We start from the raw sequence: 20,748 nt of genomic DNA on the forward strand, positions 1-20,748 counted from the left end.
CACCCCGCTAGGCAGCCCCGCTCCCGGCGGCGGGGGGGACGCCCCGGCGGCCCCTCGGCACCCCCGCCTCGCTGGCAGGCCGGGGCGCACCCGCCGGCCCCCTTCCCGGCAACCGGAGGGGGAAGCTTAACATTTTGCTTCTTTCCCCCACTAACGAGCCGAAGGTGGGCAGAGGCCCCCCAGCCCTGGTCGCTATCTAGAAGCGGGTCTGCTCTTCCTTGCCGTGGAATAGAGCCTCTTGGAGCTCCCTCCGTACCTGTTTAGGGGAGAGGTGTTCTTAGACCCCAGTTTCTGAGGGTTGTGAGAATAACCCTTACCACCTACTCCCCTCAACTACTGAGGAAATTCCTCCCCCAAGGAGAGGAGACAGCCCTTCCCTAGCTCATCCCCAGACCAGGCAGCAAGGGGAGCCTCCGCAGAAGAAACCCCGTATGCCCAAGAGAGGCAGTCCCCGAGACAGAAATAAGCAGGAGCTCCAGATACTTACCTAGTAATTTTAATTATTTTCATCTGCTCAGCAGGCAGCAGAGAGAGCAAAACAAGGGAGAGAAAGCAGAGGCAGGTTTAGATCTTCTTTCCTTTTCCAGTTGCTGTTAACCACTGGAGATAAAGGTAATTTCCAATATTGACCTCATCTTCCTTCATCCCAAGGAAGATCCCTAATCCCAACAGGGTCTTCTTCAAATACCCTGTGCAAGGAGAGAAGACACGCCTCCTAGTTACAGGGAAAGGAAAAGGCAGATTTCACTGATAATATCCACAGACATAGCAAGAATTTTTTTCAGAGGAAGAGAATTGCCCACCCTTAAGGACAGGGTGCACCTAAAGGAAAGAGAAGAGAGATTTACAGGTAGGGAGACTGGGGAAATTGATCTCTGAAATAATCCGGCGATCGGTGAAAAGGCTGTCTCCCAGGGGAACACTCGTTTAGTAGTTAGCTGCCAAAAAGGAGAGAGAGTATCTCCATCCTGGGATAAACCCAGCAGTTTTAGGGGACTGACAATCCCAAGCAGATTCTTTTAATACTTAAGATCCTGATTTCATCCGCAATCCCTTCGCCCTCGAAATATTTCTTGAAGAAGCTCTTGGAATAGACAGCAACACTCTGAGGATGGGTCTCAGAGAAGGAGTGTGAAGGGCAGCGCCCCAGAAGCCAGCACTGAAGATAATCCATCTCCCTCCAGAAAATCTTCCAGACAGAGTGAGTGACCACTTTATATCACCTCTCTATTCCTAGCTGTCCTTCTCTGTAGCCTTCTGTCCTTGTTTTCCATGTCTCTTCTCATTGTATCTGCTTTCGTTTTAATCTTCTCTCTCTCCTTCTGTTTCTGAACCTCTCCCCAGCCTTCTTTTTCTGCGTCTCTCATTTAGCTCCCTTATATGCTATATGGAATTGACCTCATTCTTTCCCTCACTATTTAGCTTATGGGAGACCTTAGCCCTAGTTAATTGTCAGAAGCCTTTCTGCCCTCTCCCTTTTACCGTCTCTTGCTGGTGTATTCACCTTAGACTCAGCCTTTATCATCACTGGTGTGACATTAATTTCTGTCATTTAGGCGTCACTGGGAAGGATAATACTGGCCAAAAATGCTTTGAGGAGGTGGGAGCAGTGATTTGTAGCACTAGTGTCCAAGGATGCTCCCGTGGCGTTGGAGTGTCAGTTGTTCTCCATGTGGGTCTTACTATGCTCACAACTGTGGGAATAAAATCATTGTGCAAGGCATACCTCGCTGTGCTCGGGAGCTGAACGTGCAGATCCCGGTGCTAGTGCTCTGAGATCTGTGTCCTATTGTACCTCGGGGCTGTGGGGTAAATTCTGGAAAGGGTGCCCTTGAGAGTGGGTTCTGTGGCGCTCAGGGGCCTGGGAGTGAAAATCGTGATGGTGCTGGTAAAGCCAAAAGAAGCCATTCTGTTGTCACCAGTCTTCCTCTGTGTTTTACACCACATTCAGGGGCTAGGAATGTGAATTCTAATGCTAGTGCTGCGGTGAGCCAAGCTGGCTGTTTTTTTTTTTTTTTTTTTTAAATGGGTGGGTTCCTTGATTCAGACACAGCCATTGCAAAGCACAACAGCACTTATCTTCAAACTAGATTGTTAAGCAGTAGAGGAAGTAGTGAGGATATAAGGAAATCTGTGAATCAGTGAAAGATGTGGGTATGCAGGAGTGAAGACATACCAGCTGGTCTCCTGCTTTTTTTTTTTTTTTTTTTGTAAATGAGGCAGTTAATTTCCACTCAGAAATGAGTATTCTGACACTAACATAGCCATTTCCTGAGAAATCAAGTCTGAGAGAGACTTCATCGCAAAGGAAGGCAAAGCAGATTCCTGTAGCAGGAAAATCACGCCTAAGGATATCTCACCTGAGATATTCCTGTTTCTGTTCTCCAGCGAGATAGCAGTGAGGAAATCCAAGATCAAAGGGTCCTTAGCCAGGACAGGAACCCTTTTGGAATCCATTTGGGAGCACAATGGTTAACAGGGAGTCCCTGAAGAAGGAACTCCTTGGTGTAATATGCTAGCAAGATGAGACAAAAGATGCCAGGCCACTCCAGAGTGATTCCCCATTTTGGCAGAGAATTTTGACAGTTACCCATAGCTTCAGAAGGTGCCTCTTTCCAAGGGAAGGCTGAACCATGAAGCATATATATGCTCAGGGGGTACTGTTAGATGCCCTTCTACCTGTTGCCCTATAGTTATGCAATCAGCCTGTTTTGAGTACAGCTGTGTTATCTAGCATAGAGAAAGAGATAACTGAGGCATTTTGGCCTTTGTACATTCAAGGGGGTAACTGACTTTTCATGCTCTTGAGGTTAATTTACCTCGTGCTGCCCCCTTACTCACAGTAATGACTTGACATTTTTCAAGTGCTTTTGGCTCTGATGGATGCCAGGGCACTTTACAGAATATGTATGCCAGCCTTACAGAATTCGGCTCTCCCACAACTATCATTTTGTACATGAAACATTTTTTTAATTTTTCTTCGTTATTCATGATAAAGATTAAGATTTTGGATTTGCTGCCCGGGCTTTAAATATTTATGACAGACATACAGGGCCGAAAGTCGCATGTTAATTGCTGACAGGGCATTCAGTGCTGACTTGGACGCACAAAATTAAGGCAATCTCTGCTCTGAAAATCTCATGGTCTAAAACACAGCTATACAAAAGCTAGGACATAGTGATAAATTTAAGGAAGGGAATAATTTTTAGAGAGCATAGCTCTTCAGTGTGATCATGGTATTTACGTCAAATGTTTATGACAGGCTAAAATGCAGCTTCCTCTGAGGTGGAATACTGCAGCTGTTCTGCACCATTTATTTTATATAAAAGTATCCATAAAAGAAAAAGGGAGAATATTATTTATCTTCATAAAAGCGCAAGGTGCTTTATAGACGCATTTAAATGAAAATGCTCTGTCTTTAAGAGTGTACATTAAGAATGTTAAACCTGAACACCTAAAATTAGACTTTAAAAACCACATTTAGGTACCTAACTAAATAGCCTAATTCTTGTAAGCGCGCAGGAATGTAGAGTTGACCTCAACAGAAGCAATGAAGTCTTCCAACATTTGAGTGAGGAGACAGTTATGCATGTAGGGGTTCATAAATTTAACATTGGACATTCACACTTCCAAAGTTGACTTTTAAAGTTGAAGCAGTCTGATCCTGTCCTATGTGCACTCTGCTCTCATCTGAGAACTGTGTGTGGCATTTCTCAGGTCAAGCTCTTAAGTAAAATGAAATGAGAAGGTCTAGAGAGTTATGGGAAAAGAATTACATTGCTGGAAGATCATGAGGTTATATTAATGTTTATAAGTGTGTTCTGTAAGTTCTTGGGTTTTGTCTTGAAATCTGGTTCTGTAGGCAAGTTTCTAGGGTAGAATAAGGAGTCAGAAAAGTTGGAATAAAATACAGTAAACAGTTTGAGGAGTTTGGATATAATTTCCCAGTCTGAGATGGGGTTGTGACTACTGTAGTACTTTTAAAAACACAGCTGAATGCTAGTGTCTCTGGAGAAGTTTTTTTTTATCCCAGATGTACAGGTGTCTTTGCTCCTCCTCTAAACTTCAGCCGACATTCATATAGTGGGAGATTGAATCTGCATCACAGTTTGGACCTTTGGCCCTTTACTTCAAGTGTCAGAAGAGGAGGTGTGGTTAATGGTAACCGTGATATGGACAGCTGTCCCTCAAGAGCAGGACTGAGCTGATTATCTCATTTTACACAGCTGTCAGACAGGAATTACATCTCGGTCATTAGGAAGCAAAAGATGAAATGCTTCTGGACTCATTTTTCCATTTGCTTCTCCCAACCTTGGGTAGAATTGTAACCAGAGACTTTCATAGAGAACCCTCTGTGGTTTGTAGAACTCCATTTCTAGAATCCGTCGCTGAGTGGTGCTTCAGAATTGAAACTTGAAAAAATACTGCTTCTAGCATTTTTGGTCTGGAAGACAACTTTGAAAATATGAGTAGCGCCCAGATTAATAGACAGCCAAAAATGGTATCTCTGAAATGTTTGAACTCTCCAGTTGTGTTAACTCTGAAGCCTAAAGAAAAGCATTTAAATCTCTATTACTGGCTGTTGCACATCGTGTTATTTTAGCAAAAATACCCAGTTGATGTGTTCAACCTCCAAATGCTTATCATCTTGCTAGGGCAGCAACTTGCTGTCTATTCTGCTGTTGTTGTTTCCTTCTTCCTTCTAAGGAATGTATGATGAACTTAAAAATCTATAACATATTTGTGCCCTGTACTCATGTTTTCGCTATTAAAGGCAGTCTGTCTATGTGTATTGCTGAGAAAGAGAGCAACCAAGCATGCTGCTGTATGTTTTCATAATTAATTAATTGCAAATTTTCATTTTAAGTTTGAAATGCAAATGCAGAATATTGGGAACGTTTCAGAACTTGGAGACTATGCAGCAGAGTTTAAAACCAATTTAATATCGTGTCCTGTGGTGCTGTTGCCAAGATTTGGCCTAGGCTGTTCTTTTATCCTTCTGTCTTTGGGCCTGCCCCATCCTCTACCCCATCCTATTACAAACCTCAGGTTGGTAGCTTAAAGGTAGACAACACAGAGATTTTTGCTAGTTCCTGACCTTGTGAACCCTTCCCTGAATCCCATCCCAAGCTTCCTACCCTCATGTCACAGTCAGGTTCCTCTCCTGCACCTTTAAGGCCCAGCATGTTTCCACCCCGCCTACTTCTTTACTCTCATTTCCTCCTACACCCCAGTCCTCCTCCCGGTTCTCTCTGTACTGCTCTTTGCATGTCATTTGCCATGTTGTCCCTTTGCCATTCTGTCCTGTGGTCCTAGAAGCCTAAAATGTTGCTCCTCTCTTCATCAAGCAAGCATCGCTCATCTCCTCTCTAGGATTCTTCATGAGAAGGAATCCTGTCTTGCTACAGCTCTCAGGCCCTGCTCTTACTTCCACACCTGTGGACACATAGTAGACCCTGTTCTTTTTTACTGCTATATAATAAATAGGGTTTTGTTCTGCTGGAAATAGCCAGTTTTGCTAGGCTGGGGAATGGTGCTTTGTCTCCATAATCCATCTGACTCATTCATTCTCCCACCCTCCTTTCTCCCTTGCCCGCTTCCCTTCGTCACCAATGGCTGGATCGTAGTTGGTTAGAATGAAAAGCTCTTGTGGTACGTTCTCTGGTTTCTTCCAGCGCTTCAGGAACATGGTTTTGAGAATTGGAGTGAGCAATTTGTGCAAGGCCCAGTACCTCATTCCTCATATTTCTAAGCTGGTCGGTTTTCTTGATGTGAAATCAAGAAATAAGGGAATGTGTATTCTTTTTTTGCTCTTCTTTTATGTATAAGAGAGACAGTAATGAGGGAGAGGGCGAGATGACAAGTGAGAGCTTTTATACCTCAAGGAAAAAAAAAATATTTGCTTTTTTGTTTTTTACAATTAGCAATTCAAATTTTATTTATGCTCTCTGCTGTATAAAGACTGTGGCTGATTATAGTAGAAATATGTAATTACTGTTAAAAGTTCAAATCTGAATAATTGGGAAGGAATCTGAACTTTTTGTGGTCACAAATTAAAGGAGCAAAGTTTATGAATTCTCAGTTTTCCCCCAAAAAACTATTGTTAAGCAAACCCAAAATGATTCTCCTTCCCCATCAGGAATTTGCAGAGAAAAATAAACGAGCCGCTGAAATAGTTACCTCTGAAATTCACTTTATCTCTACCTGAAAAAAAGCAGACAAACTTTGAATGTAGAGAACTGGCCTGGGCTTTGGGAGGCCTGTGTTCTCTACATAGTTCTGCTACTCCTCTACTGGCTGACCTTGGGCTGTGTGCTTCTTCATGTGTGGCTTCCCGTTTCTCCTGGAATGGGTTATTGACCTTTTATAAGGGTTCCATAGTATAAGGATGAAAAACGCTTTATAAAGGCTGGCTATTCTTCTTGCTGTTGATTACAATTACAATGGAATATTGAACTCAAAACCTCTATATGCCACTTTTTGTGGCAGTAAGAAACAGTGAAAGTATGATGCCCCGATTAATTTTTGTTTTATGGAAGGACCTGGGACTCCAAAACTGAAACATCCTGTACCATATCTACAGCCTAGAACTGTTTTTTAAGTTGACTTAAGTATAGATATTCTGCCTCCCTTGAAGCTTCTCCTAAGATCTCTAATGACCTTTTCTTGGCCAGGTCTCAGGGTCTCTATTCCATCTTCATCCTTCTTGGCTTCCTTGCTGTTTTTGACACTTGATCGTGCCCAGTCTTGAAATCCTGTCCTCCCTTGACTTTTGTGTCAGTATTTTCCTGGTTTCCCTCCTACTGTTCTAGTCATTCATTCAGTAGCTTCTGCACTAAGCTATTTACCTTCCTCTGTTTTTTTTGTTTTTTATTTTTTTTCATATTAGACCCACCTCTGGTATCATTTTTTTGTTGTTGTTTTTTTCATATTAGACCCACCTCTGGTATCCTCTCTTTGCTTTTCTTTACCTCCTTCATGCCAGCGATATTACATTATGCAATTTGGCATACTACCTTAACAACTTTTTTTGGGTGATCTGCCACAATTTTAGGACTGCTGAGGCCAGGGTAGAACTCCAGAAAGCTCCTTTGAGATTTCCCTTTGTTTCCTGCTTCCCTCTGTTGCGAGTCTCCACGGTTGGGCCTATGGCATGGGTTTTGTCACACTCTTCTTCCTCCGTGCGTACAGGATAGGGGCTCATCTTCCAGTTTCAGGGCCTGAATCTCCCACTTCTTCTTTCTTAGTCTCTTTGGGTAACCCTTATGGTTTCTCCTTCGTTTACCATCTTGGTTACTGCTAGCTGTTCTTGCTGGCCCCTGACAAACTGAGTTACCTCCTTGTCTTGTTAAAAACACAGTTACTCAAGCTGTTCTCCTGGTGTCTTTTCTTAACACGTTGACATCTCCTCCTTGAACAAGCTTATTCGTTGGCTATCATCCACCACGTAAGGTTCCAGCTTCTTGTACTCACTCTCAGGGGCCTTCACATTCATGTTTCACCCCTGTCACTGTCTCTTACTGTGTTGTCCTTTGCGCTGCCAGCAGCACGAGCCTGACATTGTGCTTTTCCGTTTCTTGCATTAGCATCTCTTCGCATTCTTCCTCAGCTGACTCATACCTTGATACATACAGGAAAATTGCCAGCCGATAGAGGCCAGACAAATGGGAGACTGCTTATTTGCATATTTGAAAATTATTCAAAAGGTCTAACTGATAACTCGGAGGTGGTTGTCTTATTACATGTACCCTCCTCTCCCTGGCTTCTTTTGTAAAGAAGGATGATTACAAAAGTAAATAAAGGTATCATAAGCAAAGAAACAACATCTTGAAGACTAGGAAGGTGAGGGTTAGAGCAGAATAATATTTACTCACAGCTGCAAGGTGGCAACTGTGGCAAGGATGTGGAAGAAAGGGGCTTTTTTCAGGATCTCTAAGGAAATGTACAGGAGATTTAGCTTGAGGATGACACACCAAATGGAGCATTTTATGAGTAGGATGCAGAAAGGAGCAATACTAGTATTTTAAGCCAGAAGAAACTGTTAATGGGTGTGTGTTCTTTGCTAATGTGGTTCCGAATCCTCTTGACCTTTAAGCTCAGTACAGATCTTTATGGGTTGTGAGCCTGGCTAGGCATTGTCAGGTGTTTTGCCTCCTGGAAGTCAGGTCAGTCAGTTTACTTCAGAATAACAGCTAACAGAATAGTGAAAAGGAATTATATTAAGGCAGTGGTTAAGGCCTAATTTATGAGCTTCACCCAATATTCCTTGATTCTTCTGATCGTTCTCCACCTTCAATTTCAACTGCACTTTGCTTCCAAACTCCTCTCTCACAAGCTTTTCTGCAGTGCTTTGGTAATCTTAACTCCGGGAACATCTGCTGTGTGTACGTTTTGGCCACGTGGTATACGACTAATCTGCACTTGATACCAATTTCCTTATTTTCTATGAATTCAGTGTGTAGTTCTTGCTAGTACTTGATACTCATTTCCACAAGTGGGACGGGATGGGTTGTGGCTTGTTTCAGCAACTATTGCAGAGTTCATATTGACTAATCTATTTTCAGTGGTTGAGCCTTTAGCGAGCAGGTTCTGACCACTTGCAATCAGATTTTCCTTTTCACTATGCCTGGCTGGCATTCATTTAGCCCTGGGAGCTCTCTTACATAGAAGCTTTGTAGTATTACTATTATTTAACTGCAAGATTAACAATCATTTTTCATCGATAGATCCATTTTTCAATGGGAATAAGAATACAGTTTTCATTTGTAAGTGCATGTTGCATTCTTTTAACTTGAGTTTCTGTACCTATCTTAGCAATGATGTGAAGATCTTCTGAGCAAGATATTCCGCACGCTGATCTACTTCTGATGTTGTTTCTAATTTCAGAGATGGGTATCATATCAGTGTTTGCATATCCTGTACTGAAGGTTTACTACTGGATGTGATTCTGATGGGCAGCTAAAATTGAAATCCTTCTCTTCAACCTGGGTGCTCCCACAAAGCTGTAGGAGATACCTGCTCTTAGATATATTTTCTCTACCACTGACTTCCCGGTTTCCAAGGGAAGATTTCATTCCAGATATTTGCTCATAAATTTGAATTATTCCAAAAACAATACCCAACACCTTTCTCAATGTAAGAGTAATTGTTCTGTGAATATTCTTAAAGCAAATGCCAAAGATTTCTCTTGCCTGCCTTGCATATGTTTAGAATTACAAGTCCTACTTCCAATGGTAAAATACTGCCTTGTGATACTGAGGGTGGAGGGGTGCTGTAGACACGTTGCTGCTGTGCTGATCTATTTTCATTGTGCTTCTTCAAAGTGCTTGCTTTACTTTTTACTTCAAATCCGTTATTGGGAGAGTTGTCATGGAATATTTGGCTTATTATTAGAATAAATCTTTTAAAGTAGTCTTATTACAAAGAAAATAATTTTTGTCTCAAAGGTATTTTAACATACCAGCATTCTCAGTATCGTTTGCTGTTTCTTTTGACAGGTGTTACGTATTCCCCACTTTCATTTACGCAGCACCATAAATAAGCAAACTAATCTTAACTTTGAAGACATATTTTCTGACTGAGAGGTCTCTGCAATGTTTGTGTAGTATTTCTCTCTGCTTTTTCCCCTGCATGTTTATGTAGCAGAGAAGAAAAATATTTGATTAGTTGGTCTTATTAAAATTTGGCAAGGCACTAGCTATGCTTGATCCTAGCCTTTTATGCCTCTGAAGATACTGTCTCCCTTGACATAAGAATATTTTAGACTGTAATACCATCTGTTGAAAAGTCTAAATAAGCAGGTCAGGTTTTGTAAAATATACCATTTTGTCAGTTTTGTACAAAACTAGTGCATAGTTTTGGAACTGGATCCTGCTGCACTTCCAACATGGGGGGTTTGGTGACTTTATAGTCCCCACAAGGCTTCATGCTTCACTAGTACCAAGAATTCATGCACAGTCCGTGCTGTTCATTCACTGAACTCAAAATACAAAATTATACCATGCTTGTGCACCTTTCACAAAATGGAGGGAATTGAAAGGTCCTATGTTAAAATGTGCTATTATGATATTTATGTAATTAGCAGCTATTACGAAAACAAATTTTTATTTTTCCTGGAGACTTAATACGATCCTTATGTTGTTGAGAGATCTGCTTGTTAAAAGAAAACCATATCTGTATAACAATTTAATTAAAACAGTTAGTTCAGTGATTTAAATTAAGCTATATATGGTCTAAAAGTTTTCATCTTGCTCTAACTCTGATCTTAATGTTGTAACTTTTAGCAAATTTCCAGTTTGGGATGGCATAACTACTGTACCACCTGCGTTCTTTTACGCAAAATAGGATGCAAGAGTCAAAGCCAGTCCATCTTGCACACCAAGTGGTTTTGAGGAAGGGGTACAGAGTCAGACCACTGCCACACGGGCAGGCAGACTGTGACAGTTCATTTTCATGTAGGTGATGCCATGCTGTGTGCTCTTGGGTGACAGTGACTTCCTTCGGTTGAATTCTTTTTTTGGCTTTGTGGTTCATGACTAGTGAGAACAACTGTGTGCCCCTTAATTACCACATCTGCAAGCCTGCAGTTTATTGGGAAAATATTTTTTCAGCTTGCTCTACTGCCCCCAAAGGAGGGAAACGTGGTTCTAGGGTATGATGATTTCTCTTACCTTTTTGCCCCAGGGGCTGGTTTTTCCTCCTTTCAAATGGCCCTGCAGGCAGAAGCATGCTTTCAAACTTCAGTGCTTTTCTGCTGGTTTGCTGGTGTGCTATCATGCCACCTACCACTCCTTCCAGGTTAAGTTTCATTTTATGAACAATACCCAGCAGCCTCTCTTTTCCTTCTGGATTTGATCCCAGAAACATAAACATTTCCTGAAGGCTTCTCACAAGTAGTTACCAAAATAATGGATAACAATTTCAGACTAGGCAGGTAATCAGTGTCCCTTTTTTTTTTTTTTCTAATTTATTACATGAAACAACTATCTCTCAGTGAGGATGTTTGCTTAGAGAAGATAAGATTTTTAAGTGTTTTGTTCCTGCCCTCTTAGTTCACACCTCCTTGTTTTGGAGAGAAAGCACACTTCTTAAAATGGCAGATTTCTCTTTCTGCCAGGGTTAGCAAAATCGATTATTTTCCCCTTTCTGTATTGGCATAAGAATACAGGTTTCTTGCATGGGTAATTTACACAAGTATGTAAAAATTGCCTTTTTTCCCATCAAAGTAGAATCTGTCTGTTTCTCCGTGTGTGTGGTATTCTTATGTGTTACTTTTCTTCTTTCCTTTTTAAGGCAGTTTCCTCTAATTGCCATCCCGCTTACCTGTCTGTTTCAGAAAGGTTGTGGTCAAATGGTTCTTTTTTTTTGCCAGTTTGGTGGGTTTGAGATTTTTTTGTTTGTTAAATACCTTAGAAACTAGGTGTATGTCTGAGTGGATTAGATGGATATTGTTAGTTAGATCACTGGATCTGTATTTCAGGCACCTGACTAAAAGTGGCCTTATTTTTGTAGGTGTTCTACAGCAACATCTCTCACTGCTTAGTACCCAGCATTTCTTCCTTCTCAAAGTTCATGTTAAGAAGCTTAAGTTGATTCTCCTTTGAATGTCTTGCCAGTAGCGTTTCATTGAATTGGAGTAGCAGCAAATAAAGCAACAGTGAAAGTTAATAGAAAAAAGTAAATGCAGAGATTTATTCTAGAATACGCCACGTGCACAACGTAGTTTCATTCATTGCATGACCCTCATGGTGTGAATCCTTCAGTTACGACCCTCGGTCCTAACTGGTTCTGACTGGGCAGCCTTTGAGCTCAGCCCCAGAGGGTGTTTTGGGCCATACATGACCCTTAGAGTGCTGTTCCCCATATTTCATACGTTCTTCAGGCCTGATACACGAGTAGGAGCAGTGTTGGGTAAGATCTGACTGGCTGAGAGCAAGTGTTTGCAAAATAACAGGGCAGGCAAAGTAGGGATGTCTTCAGTCCAGCAGCAGGGATAGTAGAATGGGATAGACAGAAGGCTGCCTTATATTTTCAGCCTGAGGTTCAATTTGCTAGTTACAAATATTCAAAGTAAGGCATTTGCTTTCCTGGAAAGCTGTAATGAAGTATTACTAGTCCCAAGTGAATTAGTGGTTATTAAAAGGTATTCAATGCTAGGATTTTCTTTAATGAGTAATACATTTTTTCTTCTGAATCAGACAAATTCTCTTACGTTTAATTGTAGTTTTGGATCAGTCCTTGGCTGTCGTTTTTGCATCTCTCTGACCTGTCTTGACTTGGGGTTGTACTGGAACTAGTTAATGCTTGAGAAATGAAGATTCTGCAGTCAGTTTCCAGCTGTTAACGGTGGTTATGACTTGGCTACCTTGGCCTTGATTTTTAAAGTCAGCCAAGTACATAAACAGATACCATTTACTATGTAAAGTGGGAGATCATGAATTCTGCTCTTCAACTTTCTTTTTTCATATTCAAAATTTATTCTGGCTTGCTAATGTGGTAGAATTTTTTTTTTAAACACCCTTGATTTCAGTTCAGTGTGTTTGTTAGTCATTAGGTTTGGTTTGTTTTTTTTTTTTTTTCTTTGTTTGAGTGGGATCATAAAAGAAGAGTTTGAAAGAAGATTTGCCAGGCAATAAACTGGGAAGGGAAAGTTGGAAGAATCATCAGCTGCTCTGTTTTGGCTGCAGTCTTGTTTTCTCATACCATTTAGTGTTGGGCTAATGTACTGCTTGGATCAGGTAAATAAGATATGCAGTGTAAATTATAGCAAGTATTACTGTTATAGTAAGTATTCTTTCAAATAATTTACTGGCTAATTATACCAAATCATTTTGCACTGACATGTTCTGGAATTGCCACCTCACCTAAGATTTGACTGTGCTTAATTGTTACAGATTCCATATTGCTAGGATACAGACTTACAAATCCAGTAACGTTATGAAGTTTAAACTTGGGGGGCAAAAAATCATATTCCAATGCTTTGAAATTTCCCATGGGATTGTTACTGGGTGTGAGTCTTTGCTTTCTGTCCTAAATTACTGTCTAGTGTATGTGGCTAGTGTATGCTCTATAAGAGCTGCTGTATTTTACTGAAAAGTAGTTGTTTCAGTACTGGGTGGTTAGGACATATGTATACACAGAAATTCTTGGTTTAAGATATGGGGATTTTTAAGGGGAGAGCAACAGACTTCATATCCCTGGACTTCGCAGAGCATTTGACACTGTCCCACACAACATCTCCCTGGACTTCGCAAAGCGAAATTTGACACTGTCCCACACAACATCACCTGGTCTCTGAACTGGAGAGGCACATATTTGATGGATGGACCACTTGGTGAATAAGGAGCTGGCTGGATGGCTGCGCTCGAAGGGTTGCGGTCAGCAGCTCAATGTCCAAGTGGAAGCCAGTGGCGAGTGGCATTAGTCAGGGATCAGTACTGGGACCAGTGCTGTTCAACATCTTTGTTGGAGACATGGACAGTGGGATTGAGTGCACCCTCAGCAAGTTTGCTGACAACACCAAGCTGTGTGGCGTGCTCAACACGCTGGAGGGAAGGGATGCCATCCAGAGGGACCTGGACAGGCTGGAGAGGTGGGCCCGTGTGAACCTCTTGAAGTTCAACCAAGCCAAGCGCAAGGTCCTGCACGTGGGTTGGGGCAACCCCGAGCACAAATACAGACTGGGTGGAGAATGGCTAGAGAGCAGCCCTGAGGAGGACTTGGGGGTGTTGGTGGATGAGGAGCTCAACATGAGCTGGCAGTGTGCACTTGCAGCCCAGAAAGCCAACCCCATCCTGGGCTGCATCAAGAGAGGCGAGCGTGGCCAGTAGGTCGAGGAAGGTGATTCTGCCCCTCTGCTCTGCTCTTGTGAGACTCCACCTGGAGAACTGTGTCCATCTCAGCACAGAAAGGACATGGACCTGTTGGAATGGGTCCAGAGGAGGGCCATGAAGATGACCAGAGGGATGGAGCACCTCTTCTATGAAGACAGGCTGAGAGAGTTTGGGTTGTTCAGCCTGGAGAAGGCTCCAGGGAGACCTTATACTTTCCAGTACTTAGAGGGGGCCAGTCCAGGAGAGATGGGGAGGGACTCTTTATCAGGGAGTGAGTGTAGTGATGGGACAAAGGGTAATGGTATTAAACTGAAAGAGGGAGGATTTAGACTAGATATTCAGAAGAAATTATTTGCTGTGAGGGTGGTGAGACACTGAAGAGGTTGCCCAGAGAAGCTGTGGATGCCCCATCCCTGGAGGGGTTCAAGGCCAGGCTGGAGCCACTAGACCATTGAGCAACCTGGTCTGGTGGGAGGTGTCCCTGCCCAGGGCAGGGAGCTTGGAACTAGATGATCTTTAAGGTCCCTTCCAACCTGAACCATTCTATGATGCTATGATTTTGTTTCCTTGTCAAAGCTTTTTATGAACCAGGAAATGAAAATATTCAGATTCTTAGCGTGGATGTATTGTGACCCGATTCTAACCTTGCTTGTCTACCTGACCAAGTGTATTTTAAACAAATACACAAAAGCTTGTGTCTTTGACAATGGGCACGTTGCATATCAACCTTTCTTTTTACTGCATAGCCTGTCATCTCAAGTGCTCTACTGACATAATCTGGGCAAATCTGAAGCTTTGTGAAAACTGCAGTGTCTCCTTCTGCTTCTTGAATTTCTGGTGTTTCAGATTGATATCTTAATCTGCCATAGGATTTCATAACCTAATGTTCTTGATTTCTGTGCTTGTTTTTAAAAAAACCACCACCGAACAAAAACCAAAACACAAAAACGAACAGGCAGGGGTGGCTGGGAAATTTGTATTTACCTTGGATTTGTATTGTTAGCAAAATTGATATTTCATAATGGTTTATCATGCATATGATAAACAGAAGTAATTTGTTCTCTGAATGCAGTGTGGAAATTAAAAGGCACACTTACAAAATCAGGCAGTCAACTGATATTTAGTTCGTGTTTCTTTTCTCTCAAGTTGAATAGTACTTTTAGTGAGGGCTGTACCTGTAAAGTTACCCTGCAAATGTAGCTGTGTTTCAGTTACAAGGTTACCTGGATAAAAATACGTTGTTGCTTTATCTTGTATAATTCAGGAGGGGATATGGATTTTTTTTTTTTTTTTGTAAATTTAAAATGTTTGGAAATAGATCAGCCAACAAGAGCTATATTCAATAGATAACAACTTGAGGAGGGTGGAAAATGAAAAGCCTTTTGCAGCTCGGATGGTCTGGTGAGCTGTGTAGCATCGCTATGGTGTGTGATAGCGTGGCAGATGAGCAGAGAGATAAGTTAGTAGCAGTTGGGCTTTTCCTTTTCCCCCCAGACAGAAAAACGTTTCCACTCGCTACAGATACTACAGTGCTGCAGTTTTTACTTTTCAGGTATTTTTCTGAGCCCAAGGCTTTGGAGCCACTGCTTGTAGTGGTTGAGGGATGGATTTTGTTGGGTGATTGTGTAGGTGTTTGAGCACTAAGAGGCGTGATGAGCACACGCATGAAAATGAAAGGTTTAGTGCCTAAAAACACGTTTTGGAGTGTAGACTCTTCAGTGCAGAAGCAGAGGGTATAATGCATATGGTCGTGGGGGAAGAATGGGGAGCTTCTGTGTCAAAACGCTGGGTGCATCTGTTTCTGGAGCTGTGCATCCACACTGTGTTATTGTCAAATACCTATTTTTAGAATGAGTATCTAATTGGTATTCATGCAGATGGGTGTCTCCCTGTCTCATCTGATCCGCTCATCTGAGTGATGCACTTGGTGGGAGGTGTCTGCTGATGAATCTTTCCTAAGCAGAGGGTGTTCGTGTCAGTCTGTTCTCTTACACGCGTGTGTTTAATGTGTTACATGAGTGTGTACGTGTGTGTGTGTACGTTTACCTGTTGTATGCACTAGCGTGCTCAAAGGCAGTACCATCTCATCCTCTAAAAAAAGATTGATTTCAAAAATGAAAGAGGCAGAACTCGCAGCCCTTCAAGACGTGGTTCTTTTCTTTAGGCAAAGAATAAGTGCAGAGCCGTGCAGGTTGTGGCCATGGAAACTTAGCTACCTGAGTCCAGACTGCAAGGGATTACTCCTAGTGTAGTGATGCAGCCAATTATGAGCAAGATTGATGATCTTTCCACTGCCTTGACTACGACAGAAGACAACATACAAGCTTGTGTCCTAAGTGTATAAGTTCATACAAGTTCATGCTGCTTCATATAAAATAAGTGTTAAGTAGAAAACCCTGGGTACAAGAACTAGCCAGGTTTACAGGTGTGTTTTATTTTTATGAGGGGAAATATATAATATTTATGAGAGGAAAGATCCTGAGTCTGTTTCCACCTGGTGGCAAACTTGTGTGACTTTGGACAAGTAAGTTTTTCTTGTGTCTCGGATTTGGGGAAAATACTTGCCTGTTACATTGTGAATTAAGCAACATTTAATAAAATTATATGTATATTTTAGAGAAGAAATGGGTTATGGTAGACCTGGTAGATGTAATTATCTATATATAGTGATATGTATATTTTAGAGAAGAAACGGGTTATGGTAGGAAAAGCTTTAACTAGTGCAAACATAATGTAGTCTGTTCACCTCGACCTGGTAGATGTAATTATCTATATATAGTATTATGTATGATCTTGGTGCTTTAAAATGAGATGTGTAATCCTAGCTCTTAAGTAATAGGATTCGTTATAACGTCACCTGATGCAAAAAGAGAGGCTAGGCCTTAGACAGAAATGAATTTTCCCCCAAGTTAAGATGGTCACAGTCCTGACATCTCCAAATAATCGAATTAAATTGTGGTTTGTATATGGCATGAAGGAGTATTCCCTTTGAGTTGTGATTTTCCTCTTACCTGATGCAGTAAACGTATTAGATGACAGGTAATCTTGGGGAGGGTTCCCAAGGTTATATTGCTTACATAGTAAAGGAGTGAATGTGATGGAGCTGCTGAAAGGCTCCACTTCCTTTGAATACATCTTTGTTCTTTACCTGGGAACAGTTGGGATGCTCTGGGTAAGACTGTCCTGGCAGCTTTTTTGTCTCAGCTACTATCAGCAGGGATGGTCCTCCCAGAGACACAGTCGTAGGCCTTTTTGGATGATTCTGTTTGGCTGTGAATAAGGTGTATGAAGTAGGCTGAAGCAGTAGGAGAAGCAGAGGAGGAATGCAAATGGCTGTTTCTGTTCTTGGGGTTCACCTTATTTATATCTCAGGAGTTCCCTTTCTGCTCCTTTCTGCTCGTAGATAATCCTGCTTCCAGCATCATGGCCTCTGACCTGGAAAGCAGCCTCACTTCCATAGACTGGCTCCCACAGCTTACTTTAAGGGCTACTATTGAAAAATTAGGGGGTTCCTCCCAAGCAGGACCTCCAGGGGCAGCCCGAAAGTGTCCCCCAGGCTCACCGACGGATCCCAATGCTACCCTGAGCAAGGATGAGGCTGCAGTGCATCAAGACGGGAAGCCACGTTACAGCTATGCCACTTTGATCACATATGCTATCAACTCCTCACCTGCCAAGAAGATGACACTGAGTGAGATCTACCGTTGGATCTGTGACAACTTTCCCTACTACAAAAACGCTGGTATTGGTTGGAAGGTGAGGACTTGCATTGCTGAAGTACTCTTTTTTTGTCTAATTATACGACTTGCTTTCTTAATTGTGTGCTAAATAATGCTCACTGAGCAAAATAAGAAGACAGAGGTGAAAACTAAATTGACCAACTGGAGAAAATGTGGAGCCAGAAGTCCCATTTTCTCTGAGAATTTTGTTGTCTGTATGTGGTGGCCCCTTAAGGAGTGTGCAAAAAAACCTACCACCAACAACCAAGAAAGCAAAACAAAAAAAAACCCAAATAAAACCCACAAAACCCACATCATTACCAACCTCTGCTTCACACTGATACTATTTTCATTGCACCTTCTGTAGATGTATAGGTGGTTCAGCCCCATATTATTCGTCCTAATTCATCCTGCTCCTTTCCACAGCTGCTTTTCTGCTCTGCTCTGGGTATATGCAGTGAGCTTTGGCTTTTGAGATTGCACCATCCTTCTGGTTTCTCTGTCCACTCAGAAGGCTGTGTGTTTCTATGGTAGCACTTACCTGTATCTCTTACTCTCTCATCAGAACTCTATTCGTCATAACCTCTCTCTGAATAAATGTTTTCGGAAGGTGCCTCGACCGAGAGATGATCCTGGGAAGGTAAGAAATCTGCATGCTCCTGGGCAAGCAATTTAAAACTGCAGGGAATAAGCCGGGGTTGCCCTTTCTAACTCACAGTTGGAATTTGAAACCTAAAGTGGAGGCAAAAATGGAAGCAGTAGTAAGATTTACTGCAGTGCTTTGGCTACAGAAGCATTCACTTAAAGGGAACCGTTAAGGGGGCCTTAATGATTTAGCAATTATTTTTCTTCTCTGTGATCTTCGGTGTACTGGATAAGACACTGGAAGAACGAAAAAGTGGGATTGAATGTAGTTTTATTAGTTTTGTTTCTTTTTCTTCTTGCTCTTTATGTGTCAAGTGTAGGTCTGGTCCAACCTGTTGTGTTATGAAAGACCGTAGTGGCTGCTGGTTGAACAGCAGGACTATGATGTGACATCATGGGTTTTATGGAGGCAAGATCCGTGGAAGTGAGAGCAGAACTACTACCTATTTAGGCTGCAAAACATTTGGTGTTGGGGGGGAAAAAAGCGTCACCATCAGATAGTTCATATCTGTAGAAATCATTTACAAGTAAAACTCAAGAATGTAGGAGTTTGTTGGCTAAGTAAGGGCTAACAAAGCTCTGTTAGTATGTATAGATTGTAAAGGGGAGTTGCTAGCAAAACCAGGACTTGGGATCTTGGCATGCAGATGTTATTACTATTAAAAAAAACACAACACAAACCACCACAAAACAAACAATCAGAGGGAGATAGTGGGCACAAGAAGCTATGTATTTAGACAGAAAGATTGTGTCCTCCCCCGCATCCTAAAGTTACCAGAAAGGGCCACTTGCGCAGGCCTTTTATTTCAGGTTATATTTAAAGGACCAAGTGGTGCTCATTTGGTGTCTATAAATGGAAGTAGTATATCTTTGAAGATCACTGCTCAAAAATACCATTGATTATATGGCTTATTCCAGGAAATCCTGACTGACTTCAGTGTATATGTTTGCAGGTGTTCATTGGCTTGTTGGATCTGGGTTTATAATGAAAACCTGTCCTGTGCTTATCACTGATTATTCAGATTTCAGTTGGAGGTTAAAATGAGCTAAATCACACTCCAGAGTTCTGTTTATACTCATTCAGAAAACAACAGATGTGATTATAGTCTATTTTATGTTGAAAGGGACCTCTGGAGGTCAACACATACCCCCGCCTCTCTCTCGGACAGGGACAATTAGATGGGGTTGTTGAGGTCATCACTGAATTTTCAGTATCTCCAAGGGTGGAGATGTTCCAGTGCTACACCACCATCATTGTGAAGAAACTTTTCTTTACATCTGATTGTAATTTCCCTTGCTGTAACTTGTGTTTGTTGCCCCTTATCCTTGTGCTGTGCATTTTTGAGAAGAGTTTGTCTTCTTTGTAATCTCCTTACCCAGTTGAAGACAATGGCTAGATCCCCTTAGCCTTTTCTCACCCAGGCTAAACAGGTCTCACTGCGTGACCTGCTTTGTACATCATATGTTTTAGTTCTTAACCATCGTGGTGGCCCCTCTTTGGATGCATTCTAGCACATCAGTGTCTGTCTTGCACTGGGAACCCCCTAAATGGGCACAGTATTCAAATTGTCTTCTTTATAATCTCCTTACCCAGTTGAAGGCAATGGCTAGATCCCTTTAGCCTTCTCTTGCCCAGGCTAAACAGGTCTCACTGTGTGACCTGCTTGGTACATCATGTGTTTTAGTTCTTAACCATCGTGGTGGCCCCTCTTCTTTGTAATCTCCTTACCCAGTTGAAGACAATGGCTAGATCCCCTTAGCCTTTTCTCACCCAGGCTAAACAGGTCTCACTGCGTGACCTGCTTTGTACATCATATGTTTTAGTTCTTAACCATCGTGGTGGCCCCTCTTTGGATGCATTCTAGCACATCAGTGTCTGTCTTGCACTGGGAACCCCCTAAATGGGCACAGTATTCAAAGTGGGATCTCACAAGCATGGAAAAAGAGCCATCCTTCTAGCTATCTGTGCCCCATCTGAACATTGAGTTGGTTCTCATCAGTCAATTAACAAATTCATGCTGTGAGGAAGGTACTGAAGGGGGTGTGCAGGTCCAAAAGTGTTGGCCTGGCTTGGATTAAAACATCCATTGCTCTTTTTGGTTTCCTGTCTCGGAGTGATGGAAAGTAGAGCATTCTGCCTTCCACCACCAGCATCATTCCTCATTGTTCAATACATCCGTAAGGGATTGAAGCACCTCCCTTACAAGAAAAGGCTCAAGGAGCTGGGACTCTTTAGCCTGGACAAGCGAAGGGTGAGGGGAGACCTTATTTATGTTTATAAGTATCTAAAGGGTGAGTTGAAGGATGTTGGAGCCAGACTCTTTTCAGTGGTTTCCAGCGATAGGACAAGGGGCAACGGGCTCAAGCTGGAACATAGAAAGTTCCATTCAAATATGAGAAAAAACTGCTTTACGGTGACGGAGCACTGGGACAGGCTGCCCAGGGGGGTCGTGGAGTCCCCTTCTCTGGAGATCTTCAAGACCCCCCTGGATGCCATCCTGAGTGATGTGCTCTAGGCAATCCTGCTTTAGCAGGGGAGTTGGACCAGATGA

At 42.2% G+C, this 20,748-nt stretch overlaps 1 protein-coding gene across 2 annotated transcripts in view; it reads left to right on the forward strand.

Moving 5' to 3' along the window:
- The first annotated feature begins 6 nt into the window (after positions 1 to 6).
- Positions 7 to 20,748, forward strand: part of FOXJ2 (forkhead box J2) — a 29,621-nt gene continuing 8,879 nt past the window's right edge. For both annotated transcript variants that reach the window (XM_014940155.1, XM_014940156.1), the window contains exons 1-3: positions 7 to 1,201; positions 17,236 to 17,588; positions 18,117 to 18,191. In XM_014940155.1, the coding sequence (XP_014795641.1) occupies positions 17,256 to 17,588; positions 18,117 to 18,191 (408 nt within the window). In that variant the 5' untranslated portion in view covers positions 7 to 1,201; positions 17,236 to 17,255. The remainder of the gene's footprint in view (positions 1,202 to 17,235; positions 17,589 to 18,116; positions 18,192 to 20,748) is intronic.

This window comes from Calidris pugnax, unplaced genomic scaffold, assembly GCF_001431845.1.
Source record: "Calidris pugnax isolate Ruff unplaced genomic scaffold, ASM143184v1 scaffold36, whole genome shotgun sequence".
NCBI classification, from domain to species: domain Eukaryota; kingdom Metazoa; phylum Chordata; class Aves; order Charadriiformes; family Scolopacidae; genus Calidris; species Calidris pugnax.